Below are 16,784 nucleotides of genomic sequence, written 5' to 3' on the forward strand. Positions count from 1 at the left end.
GGCTCGGCGGAGCGGCCGGCCGGAGAGGGGCGGGGTCGGCCAGGATGCTGCTTGGGCTGGTCTCTCCGCGCTCCTGCCTCTGCTCTCATGATGTAGAATGTGACTCCTTTTTTTAGAAAGTCTTAAGCCCTCACTTTAGGGCACATTTTCCTCGCGCTGCAGAAACCCGGCCTAAAGTTGGCCTTAAAAAATAGAGGCGGTTTGGCTGTCGAGGAAGGAAGAGCTGCCCCCATCCACCCGGATTTGCCCAGCCTGAGGCGGACTTTGTTCTCTCCTAATTTTACCCCTCTTCGTTGCAGCTCTCTTCAGTGTTTTCCCAGTTCTTAAATATCGCTTTGTGTTGTCTGTTTTCCCCTTAGGTTTATTTGTTTTAAATAAACAAAATAATGAGCTTCAAATGAGAGCTGTGGAAAAGCTGCTACCTCACGACCTGAAAATACATGAATATTCAGGTCCGAAGCTCTGGTGTGTAAGCCTAAAGGCGCTACAAAATTAACTCAGACTTATCAGTTATTTTGAAAATTATTGTACTTTATTTTGAACCATTTTAAAGTACAGTAATTTTACCGAAAACATAGAGTGGCATCTAAAGTGAGAATTTTTATCTCTTATTGCTTCTTTAAGAAACAGAAGCAAAGACGGGGCACGGGGGGGGGGGGGCTCAGTCGGTTGAGCTTTGGGCTCAGGTCATGATGTCGCAGCTCCTGAGTTCGAGCCCTACGTCGGGCTCTGTGCTGACAGCTCAGAGCCTGGAGCCTGCTTCGGATTCTGTGTCTCCCTCTCTCTCTGCCCCTAACCCACTCGCATTCTGTCTCTGTCTCTCTCAAAAATAAATAAACAGGGGCGCCTGGGTGGCTCAGTTGGTTGAGCGACCGACTTTGGCTCAGGTCACCATCTCGTGGTTTGTGAGTTCAAGCCCCTCATCAGCCTCTGTGCTAACAGCTCAGATCCTGAAGCCTGATTCAGATTCTGTGTCTTCCCCTCTCTCTGCCCCTCCCCTGCTCACGCTCAGTCTCTCTCTCTCCCAATAATAAATAAACGTTAAAAAATTTAAAAAAAAATAGGGGTGCCTGGGTGGCTCAGTCGGTCAAGCGGCCGACTTCAGCCCAGGTCATGATCTCGCAGCCTGTGAGTTCGAGCCCCGTGTCGGGCTCTGTGCTGACAGCTCAGAGCCTGGAGCCTGTTTCGGATTCTGTGTCTCCCTCTCTCTCTGACCCTCCCCCTTTCATGCTTTGTCTCTCTCTGTCTCAAAAATAAATAAACGTTAAAAAAAAATTAAAAAATTTTTTTTAAATAATAAATATTAATTTTTATTTATTTTTTTTTTTTTTAAGAAACAGAAGCAAGGGGCACCTGAGTGGTTCAGTGGGTTGAGTTTCTGACTCTTGATCTCCACTCAGGTCATGATCTCACAGTTTGTGGGTTCGAGATCTGAGCATGCATAGGATTCTCTCTCATCTCCTTCTCTCTGCCCCATCCCTGTTCACACACTCTCTCTCTCTCTCAAAATAAATAAGCACTAAAAAAAAGAAAGAAAGAAAGAAAAAAAGAAAGAAAGAAAGAAAGAAAGAAAGAAAGAAAGAAAGAAAGAAAAGAAACATAAGCAAGGGAAGGGTTATATTGATTGCTTAGAGTTCCATTAATTTAGTTTTCCCTAGGGTGCATTAGGATACCATATAATTGATGGTACATGAGATGATTTTAAAATAGTAAATGGGTAGCCATTTAATACATGTTTTAATATGTACTAGAAAAAGTATAAGCAACACATTATACTCCAGAGTTCTCATGCATTTCTCTAGATTTGGATGAAGTAGGTATGTCAAAAAAACAAAAATGATATTTAAGAAAATATGAAGTAATTGCACTGGTGATATATAGATTTGACAAAAATCATAAAGGTGATGCTTGTGGGAAGAGTTGCCTTACTTGGCTCTCGAACTGCCATACCTCTTCCCTCCATCAGGAATGGCCTTTTTCCATTTGGCTTATTCTAATCTCCCTTTAGATAGCTCATATGTCTGGGAGATCTGACATGATTCACTTCAGGAATCTCTTTCCGTGCTTCCCCTCTCCCAGGGCACAAGCAGATAGAGTGTCTTCCGCGGTATGCTATAGCAATCTGCAATTTTTTTAAATTTTTTTTTTAACGTTTATTTATTTTTGAGACAGAGAGAGACAGAGCATGAACGGGGGAGGGTCAGAGAGAGGGAGACACAGAATCTGAAACAGGCTCCAGGCTCTGAGCTGTCAGCACAGAGCCTGACGCCGGGCTTGAACTCACAGGCTGGGAAATCATGACCTGAGCCGAAGTCGGATGCTTAACTGACTGAGCCACCCAGGTGCCCCAGCAATCTGCACTTTTATCATAGCACCCCACATTCATTCTATAACTGTTTTCTTGGACAGCTTCCCTGTAACAGCAAACTCCTTTCTGTGGCAGAGGTTAAGCCAACGATCTTGGTGTCACCAAGACCTAGCACAGTGCCCAACAGATGGTCAACGCTCAATAAATGTGTATCAAATAAATATACGAGGTATTTAAGAACACCGTCTCTTCATTGACTTGGGGATAACTGGATATAGTTTTCAGTTGAAAAATCAAAGGATACTTTATTTTATTAAAATCTTAGGGGCGCCTGTGTGGCTCAGTCGGTTAAGCGGCTGACTTCGGCTCAGGTCATGATCTCGCGGTCCGTGAGTTCGAGCCCCGCGTCGGGCTCTGGGCTGATGGCTCAGAGCCTGGAGCCTGTTTCCGATTCTGTGTCTCCCTCTCTCTCTGCCCCTCCCCTGTTCATGCTCTGTCTCTCTCTGTCTCAAAAATAAATAAATGTTAAAAAAATTTTTTTTTAAATAAAAAAAATAAAATCTTAATTATTGGGGCACCTGGGTGGCTCAGTTCGGTTGGGCGACTGACTTCGGCTCAGGTCATGATCTCACAGTTTGTCCGTGCTCACAGCTCAGAGCCTGGAGCCTGCTTCCGATTCTGTGTCTCCCTCTCTCTGCACCTCCCCTGCTCGTGCTCTGTCTCTCTCTGACTCTCAAAAAATAAATAAATGTTAGCAAAAAAAAAAAAATTTGTTTTAATCTTATTTGTATTGGGTAATGCTTTCCCATTCATTATCCTTACCAATAGAAATTTGAAATTATCATACGTACCTTTCGGATGTGTTAAATTAAACAAGGAAGCCATTAGACTCTATTGTGTGGCTCTAATGCTGCGGCAGCCTACAAGGGCAAACCAAAATCTAAGCCTGTAAATGCCCTGAGGTTAGGAAATCAGAACACTAATAACAATTGCATCAGTCAACAAGACTTTAAGCTTTAGTGAATTGAATAATCCTTTGGTTCTGTAATTTCTCTATGTAAGTCATTCCGCGGGCTCCTGTCGCCAGAGCAGTCCTACCCACTTCCGGTTTGGCACTGCCTGATTAGAACTGATTTTGCTCAGACTCCTAAAATCTTTAAATTTTTTTTTCAACGTTTTTATTTATTTTTGGGACAGAGAGAGACAGAGCATGAACGGGGGAGGGGCAGAGAGAGGGAGACACAGAATCTGAAACAGGCTCCAGGCTCTGAGCCATCAGCCCAGAGCCCGATGCGGGGCTCGAACTCACGGACCGCGAGATCGTGACCTGGCTGAAGTCGGACGCTTAACCGACTGCGCCACCCAGGCGCCCCAGACTCCTAAAATCTTTAATATGCCTCAGTTTATCTTTTAGTGACGTCTAGAGACACCCCAAGTTTTGTAATATTATGGAGCAGGCAGATGTAGTCTACAGGTTTTTAAGTATGGTAGATAAATATTTGCAGCATCTGAGAGGAACCCTTGGCTTTGGATCCCGTATCCACCATCTAGCATCTGTTTTTGTACCCAGATGGCATTTGTTTATTGTTCAAATTTGTGTTTTACAAAATCCTTAAGCATACATGAAGTTCATTCTTTTTACTTTATCTGCTGCCTGCAAAGTGTGTGAAGATGAACCAGACAGGTCACACCAGTAAGGGGTTTGTTTTAGTCAGAACTGCTCTTCCACATCAGCACCCTTGCCCAAGACCCTGCTCTACAGAGGGACCTGTTGCCCTTACTCCAGCCACAACCCTCCCCATAGGCAAGGAATCTGCAGGGCCAAAGAGATGTGCCCACCTGTCACAACCCCTCTTCTAGACTGGGAACCTGGAAACCCAGAATCCCCTGAGTTTCCCCCAAAACAGAGCTTGAGACAAAGACGTGCTGGTAATTTATTTGGGAGTGAGGAGGCAGCAAGGGTGAGATGCGAAAGGAGCAAAACCACTAAACATGTGTGCACTTCTCTGTGTGGGTATTTAAAAATCTTTTAAATCTCCTTTGTGGAAGGAAAGAACACAGGAGAGATGAGATCTGAGGACAGAACTCCACTGGAGAGGACACTCTGACTCTCTAGGTGCCTTCCAGGCCCTTGGCCACGTTCTGTCTTTAAACCCCCGGCATTCTTGCTACACACAGGTGTGGTTCTTGCCATTCCATCTAATGAACTCTCTGCCATCTGGGCCATGCCTGACTAGACCAGGGCTAGGCGCTCGTGCCAAAGGCAGAGTGTACAGGGTGAACATAAAGCAAGCCCCTTGCCTTTGAGGTGGCCAAGGTAGCCTTGGACAGTGACAAATGGACTCAATTGGGTCTTCTCTTGGGAAGGATGAGTACTAAGTGCACATAGAGTGGGTTACTCATTGAACAGTAGCTGTATCCTAAATGGCCCTGAATTGTAGTTACACTTCTCTGAGATTCCAGATGTGCACCCATTTTAAAATACCAGACCTCAGAGTGACACCACCAAGGAGAAGAGACACATTCTCCTGTCTCCGGTTCCCTTGCTTTCTCAGGAAATATACTCCAAACTGAAGATAACCTTCTCATGGCCCTTCCTTGAAATTCTGAAAAGCATGACCTCTAGAAGAAACGTCTTATTAAGGAAGCAGGAAAAGAAAGTAATTTGGAAAAGACAGAGGGAGAAGTCTACAAGGTAGGAAAAGAAGGAGAATGAAAAACCGTGAAAGGAGAACATTTCAAATAAGAAATAGTCAACATTAAAAAAATTTTTTTTTAATGTTTATTTTTGAGAGAAAAAGAGAGTGCATGAGTGGGGGAGGGATGGGGGGGCAGAGGATCCAAAGTGGGCTCTGCAATGACAGCAGACAGCCTGATGGGGGGCTCGAACTCACGAACCGAGAGATCATGACCTGAGTCGAAACCAAGAGTCGGATGCCCAACCGACTGAGCCACCCAGGTACCCCAAGAAATAGTCACCATTATCAACTTCTCAGTCATCCCACATCCCCTGAGTTAAAAATGACAATGCTATTGTATCATTTTTGCAGAGCATCGGTTTCAACGAGGGCTCCTGGAAGCTGGAAAAATCTCAGATGGTCTGTGGCTCTCCAAAGGGCTATAGTACATAAACAGATACACGGTACATCTCCGGTAGTAACATTTCATGGAGTGGGGGTAGGGGAGATTAGGAAAAAATGTGTAAGAGAGCTCCTTAGGGGGATGATAATGGAAAAAAGGTTGAGAAACACTGGTGTAGAGTAAGTATACAATTTATCATCCAAACGGGGCACATCTGAGAACGAAAGGGACTGTTATTTATAATTATGTGGCATAAAGCAGGATTGTGCCCATGAATCATGTGATAACTCAGAACTTCCCTTGTGTTTTATTAACACTTCTCTTATGGCTCTTACCTTAATTTGCTCTGTATCATAGTTTCTAATCATTCCATCTGGGAGAACAGGCACAGTAAGGAACTTACTCCTTTTTGCAGCCCAGTCTCATTTCTCCTCATTTCTTCTTGAGCATCCTGTGGCCTCACGACATTGAACTTGTTCTTCACCTCATGCTCTCTCGCCATCTTTTACCTAGTGTTGGCTCATAAGTGGTCCGGCGGCAACACCAGCCCTCTGCCTTCTTCTGGGGCAAGTTCTTACCTGCCAGTTCCCTCAGCCCCATCCAGTGACCCCTGCCACCCTCCATTCCTGGCAGGAGGCCCGGGCCCAAGCCATGGGGAAGTCTGAGTCATGGTGTGGGGCCCCAGGTGCCCATGAGGGTCTCTACTTAGACAGCAAGTATCCCTATGCCCCAGGGAGCAGAACATTAAATAGCAAATACAAACCACCACCACAGGTCAAGAGGCCACAGAAAAAAGGAAAAAGCCTTTTACATTCTTTTTGAAGGAGGGTTCCTGCATTTTCATTTTGCATCAGCCCCCACAAATCATGTAGCCAGCCATTATATATTATATATATCTTCACACACGTACACACACACACACATATGTATATATATACACACACTGAACATGAATACACACACACACACACACACACACACACATACACACACACATTGATGTAAGTTTCATTCCAGTAGAATTAAAGCTCCATGAGAATAGGGACTTTTTAGTTTGCTGCTGTTCCCTAGTGGCTAGAATATACTAGACTCAGTAAATATTTGCTAGTGAATGCATATAAAAGCAGCTCATGGTATTATAATTACCTGGCCTGGTTCACTAACCAAACTGCAAGCTCTTAGAGGCCACAGGCTTTACCTCATCTTTATATCCCTTACACCTACCTTAAACCCTGGTGTATCACAAGTGCTTAGACATTTGTCCAATGACAGCAACAACAAAAAAAGGCAGTAGCGTGGGGTAGAGGATAGAATATCATTTGCCCTTCCTGCCTCTTCACTTAGGGTAAATAATACACTGCAGCTTTAGTTGAACTTGGCTGCTCTGGAAAGGAGTGCAGCTGGCTTTATGGGAAATGAGTTCTCAAAGGATAATTTGAGAGATGCTTAAATGTGGACAACTGGCTTTTATCAGGAATGCCATGCTCTCTGCATCTGAAAATCTCCAAATGGCCCATGATGGCAATGGTGCCTGCTTGGTTTAAAGAAAAAATAAGTGAAGAATGGACGCAGGATTAAATAAAACCAATACCCGCAGTTACATGTTTGGCCTTTTTCTCATTTCTATTTCATCTGTCCTTCCAAGACTGACTTAGTCTCCTCTTGTAGAGTTACAAACTATTAGAGGTTTTTTTAACCCTCCAAAAAAACAAAACAAGAAATTTTTGTTGTGTTCCTCCATTGTTCACAAAGGATACTCAAAAGAAAATTTTAGTATTCCAGACTTAATGAAAAATCAAAAAGCCTATAAATAAAAAAGTTCTATGCATATATATGTAAGGCCATGACTTATTTATAATTAATGAAGAAAGACAAGAGTCCGTTATAGGAGAACAAAAGATCAAATATCAAACCCATACACCACTCAAGTTGAGAGCTTATCTGTCCTTAAGTCTTGTGGGGAAGATACCTGACCTATAGGTTAGCAGTATTAAAATGACAACTTTGACATTATGAATAGAGACCAATGTAAAGTTTATTCGATTTATGAAAGCCAGGGCACCTGGCTGGCTCAGTCAGTTCAGCTTCCGACTCTGGCTCAGGTCATGATCTCACAGTCTGTGGGTTCGAGCCCTACTTCAGGCTCCGTGGTGACAGCTCAGAGCCTGGAACCTGCTTTGGATTCTGTCTCCCTCCCCCTCTGCCCCTCCCCCACTCACACTCTGTCTCTCTCTCGCTCTCTCAAAAATAAACTTTAAAAAAAAAAAAAAAGAAAGAAAGCCAGTTGAAACTATCTTCTTTGGAAGGATATGACATAGTGATACCCTATTATTTGTACATTTATCATCAGGTTCCTTTACAACCAAGCCTCCAGAGGCCTGTCTGGACATAATCTTTAGATGTTGTGAGTACTGCTCGAAATGCTTGGCCATTAGCTTGATGGAATATAAAAAATTGTATTGTAGGGGAGCCTAGGTGGTTCAGTCAGTTAAGTGTCCAACTTCAGCTCAGGTTATATCTCGAAGTTGGTGAGTTTGAGCCCCACATCAGGCTGTCTGCTCTCAGCATGGAGCCCACTTTGGATCCTCTGTCCCCCTCTCTCTGCCTATCCCCTGCTCGTGTTATCTCTATCTCAAAAATAAATAAAATATTTAAAAAATAAATGAATAAATAAATAAACCCCTAACCTCTAAAAAAAACCTTTTATTGTAATGAATTTTATTTTAATTAAATTTTGGAACCTAAAGACAATATTTGCAGCGAGGTCCCTTTCTAGTTCTTCACCCCCTAGAAATGTGACCACCCTGATGCCAGAAGGTCTGTCCTGTGATTCTTTAAGGATTATAAGCACATTGCTTTGGGTCTATTTGGACTTCTAAATATATTTGCTAGACATACATGTCATGATTTTCCAAATTCCTGCTTAAGATACATCGTAAATGCTCACCTGATTATTAGCATCGTAAACAACAAAAATTTCACTATGCTTTTCTCACTTTTATAAACAGTTTGTTTGAGGTATTGATTATCTTCCCCGTATTGTAGAACATTCCTTCATTTCCCTTTACTAAAAAACCAAGCAATACATAAACATTCACCCTGGAAATGGAGAAAACAAGCTTTATTATAATGATTTGAGATTTTGTGCATGGTAAAGGTATACACATGAATCTTGTTTCTCCTATGTTTCAAGACAGAATTAATTTAAAGTTTTATTGTAGACTAAAGCATCCAAAATACTGTGGTACATATGTAGCTACGGACATACAAACACTTTGATGCACAGCGTTCATTCTTTTCTTTAAATAGGCAGTCAGCATTTCGATTCATAAAAGAACAAATGAGAATATATCAGTATCCATGTCAGAGCGCGCAAGACTTAGTGTTCTATACACAAAACGTATGAAACAGACCTAAAAAGATGGAATGTACAAAATTTAAAAAGAAACAAAGGAAGCAGAAATCCTTTATACTCATACATAGGATTGAAAGGCTATAGAATTGAAAATGATATAAAGAATTCTATTACAAGAATACACTCTGTTGATGACAGAACATTCCCATGTCATAAAGCAAAAGCATTGAGTTTAAGGCTGTGTTGCTTTTGAAAGTTAATGGACGTGCTGTACATTCATTGGGACAACATAGCCAATTTATTAATCTATTTTAGAATATTAATAGCTTCCATACATTCTCCACAAACAGACCACACAATCACTGCCACACAGTTCATCTTCAGAAAGTTTAAGATTAACATCATGATTTGTAGCTTACTGTCATTTAAAACAAAACAAAAAAATCATTTATTTATACCAAACAAATCTTTAATGGGCACTTAGTTTCCTTTATGGCAATACTAGATTCCTAGTTATCAAAAATATTAAAATAATTGTAAAGTTTAAAACCCTGCAACATTTACAGAATGCAACAGTATTACGACGTTCGATTTTAAGCAAAATTAGATGATGTTCTCAAGCAAACAGCTTCAATGTTCTCCTACCTGGAAATGTCTTGTTGTTAAATTAGTAAACTAAAAATACTCCTCCCTTTCCAGAAGCTGGTGAATAGGGAGGATACTATAGAGTCCAAATGTACAAAAAGGTTTTTCCCTTTTGAAGTAATCTGCACATTGCCTAATATTTATTTGCTATTTCCTCCAATTAACTCAGTAGGTATTAGCAAAGCATTTATGTGAATCCTTCCATGTTAAGGATCCATGGACACTTGCTAGTATACTGCTATTCCAGTCAACTTCATGTGAGGACATACCCTGTATATTTAGTAGTAGAAGCAACTGTGTTCTAGTTGCATGGACCTGTAGTATTTATTTGTCTCAAATCTAGTCAAAGAGTAAATTAAAATAAGGAAACTTGGGGATTTGTTTAGTTACTGGAGACTAAAGTTTGATCAAGATACTAAGTACCATTTTAAAAAATGGTGAACAGTCATAAAGGCTTTTTATTCACGTGTTTCTGGATGGCCAGGTCACCACGGTCCCCCAAGCCCAGCAGGGGAGGTCTGTTTTGGAGGGAATGCATTGTCACTGACCTTTACATTCAAACTGGCAATATTCTGCCATAAGTGCCCAGGGGACATTTGAATGGGTAATTTCTCAGTGCTACTTATCATGAACGTATGACAGGTTCTGTACACTTGACAAAGAGAAATCAAACAATAATGATAGCTCAGGGAAAAAAAAAATCACTTATTTTAATATCCTTCTCAGTTTACCAGAAACCATTTTCCAGAGAATGTGACAAAATTTCATGTAAATCTTGTCTACTCTATCTTATCAGCAGCACTTTCCCTCCTCAAATATGCTCATCAAGAAATACAGTAAATGCTAATATGTATCCAAATGTGAAATGTTATCTATACTTTACCGTACATGATTATATATTTTGGAGGGGAAAATACAGTGTTTCTTAGAGTGCCCACAACATGTGTTTTAGTAACAGATAGTGGAACAAGTCTGAATCAAACTATCTATTCTTCCATTCCAATTTGTGCCAATATTGACAGATTTAAAAAAAAATAGCTTCATATTCAATATATTATTGAGATACCCAGCCCGATATGGTAGGACGGCTAGTTAATTTCTAAATTCACAAGTATAATTTCAATGTTGTGCAAAAAACACTTTTAAGTCAACTAGTCTTAAGACCAATAGCCTGTGACAGAATCTAAACAGGAAGCCACTTTTACTTGTGAAAACAAACAGAAGTTATTTTAACAAATTTAAAAGGTTTTCTTTTAAACGGACTAGGACCTATCAAAGGTCTAGCTTATCTTTTATGCAGAATGTTAGTAAAGGGCAAAATGAAATTCCCTCCCTAGAGTGTAAGCTCCAAGCAGGCAGGGATTTTTGTCTCTTTTGTCTATTGCTGTATCCCCAGTGCCTAAAATAGTGCCTGGCACCTAGTAAGCACTCATTAAATACGAGTGTTTGAATTCAAAGACTTAGTTCGCTGATGTTAGGAAACAGTATTTTATTTAACATCTGAAAATGCTATTGAATTTTATAACTTTATCACGGTCTCAAATATTTTGAAAACTCTACCTAACTAAAAAAAAAAAAAGAAAAAAGAAAAAGAAATTCTAAACCTAAATGTAAATCTTCCTGAAAACATTTTTTTTGAGAGGTTGATTTGGGCATAATAAATTTGACAGACAATTGGAAGTAGCTAGATTTCCCTTCTAAATTTAAAAAAGTCCTATTTTAAGAGAATGACTGGGTTATAAATTAAGCAATAAACATCACATATAATTATACATATGGGAAATGTTTTCTTATAGTACAGTTCTAAGGTGCTTTCAGTGAAAAAGATCCCAAAGTCATATCAAAGATGCCAAACATGACATCCTATTTGGTAGAACTGAGTAGAAAATTAAACAGTGGAAATAGACCACGTCTTACCTTACAGTATCAAAGACAGATTAACAATTGACTAAACTTTTCTTCACATTTCTCAAAACCCATTTATACTTAGTTTAAATTAAGAGTAACTAAAGTTCAACGTTTCCTTTTCTTTCAACCTGTTTTCGTTTTGTTTTTGCTTTTGAAAGCACAGAAGGCCATTTTCTGACTAAAAGTCAGCCAATACCATCATTCCTGGAAAATGGTGAAAATTATACCTGTTTTAGGGCTTGCTCTACTAGGGACGGCTTTAAACTGCTCAGTAAAGGGATGTGCTGGACGATGCTTCTGTCTTTCAGAGTGCTGCCTATTTCAATACACCAAAGGTTCAGCTATATATATATATATATATGATACATTCTACCTTACCCTAATCATGTATACATAGTCCTTTAATGCCTCTACTATTCATTAGACAATGATAAATAACCGTAACATGCCCTTACCTGTAATGCTTTCGAGATAACACGACTTTGGTAACACTTGCTTTCTAAAGGGAAACCATTAATCAATCACATGCCTTTGGTTGACACCATCCGTCCTCCAAAGGGCTACTTATGGCTCTCTGTCCTAGGACACTGGCGTCCTACTACATGTGCTGACATTTTGCAGGAGGTAAAGCTTTCGCTTTCGTGAAGTGGAAGAGGAGAGACACGTGAGAACATGGCACATAAAATGTGACTGACTTTTTCTTGATTACATGCCAGTGCACTAATCTGGAGTTGAGGGGGGCTGTTTGTTCACCAAAAGGTAGCATTGCTATTGTAATATGCTTTTTAAAGCATTAGGAATTTCAGGTTTCCCTGAAAATGGACTCTGTTTTTTGATACAAGGGGAGCAGGAGAGAAAAGGTGAGAACACACAAAAAGGATCTTTGATCTAACCCAGAAAGGATGGGATATGTGCAGTGGTTTTTAAGTGCTAAACTCAAGAGGCCTGCCTAATCACATCTGGGAGGGTTTTGCAAGACAGTTTTATTTTCTCCTAATTTACATGTAGTTATTGATAACCAAAAAAATGTCACATGAGTTAAGACCGACTGTAAAAGTGAGGTTAGAAGATCCCCCGGGTCTTGTAATTGAAGTTAAATAAAGTACAACAGATTCTGTTTTTGTTTTGTTTTGTTTTGTTTTGTTTTTGGAGGCTCTGCACAAAAGCTACCATTCACGGGATTAACAAACACCTTTAAATATTCTAGGTTTTTTTTAGTGCTTGCTTGATTTGCAAAATCAGTTCAACTACATAAATCCCTGTCCTAGAAGCCATAGTTCACAGGTGTGAAACGCTGCGTTTTCCAAAGATTCAGTAGAAGGGATTTCCTTCTTTCAAACCCTAAAGGCGAATTACAGAAATCAGATATGCAGTTTTTAAGGAAATTGTTACATTCAGAAATCACCTTGGAAAGTTCGCCAATGATTCCTCCTAGCATGAAAAGTCTAGTGTAATCTGGTCCCGCGTCGAGAAATCCCTTCCAGTTTATAGTGCAAGACCTTTGGGAGAGGGGGGTCCATCTGCCCACCACTACTGTAAGTACCGGTAGACCTTGAAACAGTGGTTTCCAGAGTCTGCAACCACAACGTGACCATCTGAAGTCAGGGCCAGGCCCTGGGGGCCATACAGTGGGTCGGCAGATGTGTTAATGTAGGACAAAAATGATCCACTTCCATCAAAAACCTGTAAAAAATATAAAGTCAGAGTGTTACAGGAAAAGTTAGAGTAATATGATGAAACAGGAGTTAGAAAACCCTTAATGCTAATATTGTCAATACAAAAGCATGCGTGTAACCCAACAGGATCGTTTAGGTAATGATCATATATCCGATCCTTCACTCCACCTACCTTGCTTTTCCTCCTTTCACTCTCTATCCCTCAGAGTCACTGACAAGGAGCATGCCATTGGCCACCAGACCTCATTTACATTCTTAACAGTGGTCAGTTTGAGGGGAATAGTCTTCAGTGGTGCCTGAAAATGAAGGGCCCTTGTCTCCTACTCTTAGCCTTCATTTTCCACACTTCCAGCCTCACATCTCTCTTTTATCCCCAATCATAAGACAGAAAAATCAGCCACTAGACCACAAAGGAATGGTTCTGAGTCATAATATACAATGAGAAAATAAAGATCTTTTTTACCTTTTCATTTTTTAAAAATTAATTTATTAGAAAAAAATTTTTTTATTTTTTATTATATGAAATTGATTGTCAAATTAGTTTCCATACAACACCCAGTGCTCATCCCAAAAGATGCCTTCTTCAATGCCCATCACCTACCCTCCCCTCCCTCCCACCTGCCATCAACCCTCAGTTTGTTCTCAGTTTTTAAGAGTCTAGGGGCGCCTGGGTGGCTCAGTCGGTTAGGCGTCCGACCTCGGCTCAGGTCATGATCTCACGGTTGGTGAGTTCGAGCCCCACATCGGGCTCTGTGCTGACAGCTCGGAGCCTGGAGCCTGCTTCGGATTCTGTGTCTCCTTTCATCTCTGCCCCTCCCCAATTTGTGCTCTCTGTCTCTCAAAAATAAATAAATGTAAAAAAAAAAAAAAAAAAAAAAAAAGAGCCTCTTATGCTTTGGCTCTCTCTCCCACTCTAACCTCTTTTATTTATTAGAAAAAATTTTTAATGTTTATTTATTTTTGACAGAGAGAGAGAGAGAGAGAGAGAGAGAGAGACAGTGCATGAGTGGGTGGAGGGGCAGAGAGAGAGGGAGACACAGAATCCAAAGCAGGCTCCAGGCTCTGAGCTGTCAGCACAAAGCCTGACGCGGGGCTCAAACTCACAGACCTCGAGATCATGACCTGAGCCGAAGTCAGACGCTCAACCGACTGAGCCACCCAGGCGCCCCCTTTTCATTTTTTTAAAAATGTTTATTTATTTTTGAGAGAAAGAGAGCACGCGCGAGTGGGAAGGGGCAGAGAGAGACGGAGACACAGAATCCGAAGCAGGCTCCAGGCTCCGAGCTGTCAGCACAGAGCCTGATGTAGGGCTTGAACCCATGAACCCTGAGATCATGACCTAAGCCCAAGTCAGATGCTTAACCGACTGAGTCACCCAGGCACTTCCTTTTCAGAAAAGAAGGAGTTATAAGAAGTCAATAACTTGGGGCTCCTGGGTGGCTCTGTGGGTTAAGCGTCCGACTTCGGCTCAGGTCATGATCTCACAGTTTGTGAGTTCAAGCCCCGTGTTGGGCTCTGTGCTGACAGCTCAGAGCCTGGAGCCTGTTTCAGAGTCTGTGTCTCCCTCTCTCTCTGCCCCTCCCCTGCTCACACTCTGTCTCTCTCTGTCTCAAAAATAAACAAACATTAAAAAAAAATTAAAAAAAAAAAGAAGTCAATAACTCAACATGTACATTTGTGGGTTTTCTAGAATATTTTGTTTTTAAGTAATCTCTACACCCAGTGTGGGGCTCAAACTCACAACCCTGAGATCAAGATTCATACACTCTACCATCTCAGCCAGCCAGGCGCCCCACAACATGTACATCTGGATATGAAGTAGTCTTCTTTTGGGCTAGAAGCTTCTGCCATGATGAAATACAAGGAACATTTTTCTTTCACAAGGCCCAGGCTGGTTTCTTTTGACCATTCTGTTTGGCCCATAGGTGTTTCACAAGGCAGTGTGACTAGGCAGGTGCTAGGAGGGCCACAATACAAACAGCTAAGCACCTGTAGTCTATAGAACTGCTTTGTGAACTTGGTTCCCAGTCTGGCTTCTAGCTTTCCAACACAATAGAATAGCTCTTTCAAATGTAGATGTACATTAGCATAATTAAGCAAGATAAATATAAGGAGAAATAAAAGCATTTATAGTCTCAGTCCTTTTTCTGGGAAGTAATACCAGTATCACATTCAAACGGCTAAACACTACTGTCTTCACAAAGACACCTGGATGCTACCTGATTTAACCCGTGCATTCTGAGGTCTCAGAAATTCGGCACAGGGCCATATTGGCAAGGATGAATAACCCTGCCTGCACATGTATGTTTAGATTCTTCTGGGAAGAGAAATTGAGAAAAGAATAGTCTTTCTTAGTCTGGGGATTCAAAACCTTTGTTCTTAATTTAGAGAAAAATCTACTTTTTTTGTCTGGAAACAACTACAGACCTCAAAATAATGTTTTAATTCTTTTTTTCCAGAATGTAACCACTTTTATTATTATTATTTTTTTTTTTTTTTTTAATTTTTTTTTCAACATTTTATTTATTTTTGGGACAGAGAGAGACAGAGCATGAACGGGGGAGGGGCAGAGAGAGAGGGAGACACAGAATCAGAAACAGGCTCCAGGCTCTGAGCCATCAGCCCAGAGCCTGACGCGGGGCTCGAACTCACGGACCGTGAGATCGTGACCTGGCTGAAGTCGGACGCTTAACCGACTGCGCCACCCAGGCGCCCCACTTTTATTATTTTTTATACCCAATTAAAATGGCAAATGCCATCATGACACCATTAATCCTAAACCATGAAAATATATTTAAATTCATTATTATATTTAAAATGTTTTTGTTCACTTTTAATTTTGAAATAATTATAGATTCATAGGAAGTTCCAACGATAGTACAGAGAAATTCTGTGTACCTTTCACCTAGTTTGGCAGAATACTCCCGTAACACCATTCGAGTCTAGAGATTTATTTTTGGGGAGTTTTAAAATTATTAACTACATTTCCTTAACAGTTGTTGGGGTAGTCAGGTTATTTATTTTATATTGAGTGAGTTGTGGAATTTGTACTTTTTGAGAAATTGGTCCATCTCATCTAAATTGTCAAAAATGCGCATGTAGAGTTCACAGAACTTCCGTATGCCTGCGGAGTCTGTGATGATATTAGCACTTTGTGTCTTTTCCTTTAGCGGTCTCGTTAGAGGTCTGTCATCTTACTGAGCATTCCAAGGAACCACCTTTCTGTTTCACTGCTCTTCTCTATTGTTTGCCTTGCACTACACTGATTTCTGATCCTATCTGCACTATTTCCTCCCGCCTGTTTGCTTTCAGGCTGTTCTGCTCCTCTACTTCTGGTTTTGAGGTAGGAGCTGGGATTCGTGATCTCTGACTTTCTAATGTAAGCACTTAGTGCCAGTAAGTTCCCTCTCATGTAGAATGGTGGCTGCCAGGGCTGGAGAGTGGGGGAAATGGGGAGAAGTTGGTCAAAGGGTATAAACTTCCAGTTAGAAGATGAATAAGTTCTGGGGATCTAATGCATTGTATGGTGATTATAGTTAATAAAACAATTTTATATACTTGAAAGTTTTGCTAAGAGAGGGGATCTAAATGTTCTCACCACAAAAAACAAATGGTAGTAACGTGACGGTGACAGAGGTATTGGCTAAAGCTATGGTGGTAATCATTTTGCAATATATGAGTGTATCGAATCATATTACACACCTTAAACTTACACAATATATATGCCAATTATATCGCAATAAAGCTGGGGGAAAAATCTTCCTTTAAGGACCCTCTTAGCTGCACACCACAAACTTTGATACGCTATATT

General features: G+C 40.8%; 1 protein-coding gene across 13 annotated transcripts in view; it reads right to left on the bottom strand.

Moving 5' to 3' along the window:
* Positions 1–8,495: 8,495 nt before the first annotated feature.
* The window catches only part of TRIM2 (tripartite motif containing 2), a 160,936-nt gene continuing 152,647 nt past the window's right edge, over positions 8,496–16,784 (bottom strand). For all 13 annotated transcript variants that reach the window (XM_045465342.1, XM_045465353.1, XM_045465331.1 and 10 more), the window contains one exon: positions 8,496–12,980. In XM_045465342.1, coding sequence (XP_045321298.1) covers positions 12,828–12,980 — 153 coding nt within the window. In that variant the 3' untranslated portion in view covers positions 8,496–12,827. The remainder of the gene's footprint in view (positions 12,981–16,784) is intronic.

This window comes from Leopardus geoffroyi, chromosome B1 (genome assembly GCF_018350155.1).
Source record: "Leopardus geoffroyi isolate Oge1 chromosome B1, O.geoffroyi_Oge1_pat1.0, whole genome shotgun sequence".
Classification (NCBI taxonomy): domain Eukaryota; kingdom Metazoa; phylum Chordata; class Mammalia; order Carnivora; family Felidae; genus Leopardus; species Leopardus geoffroyi.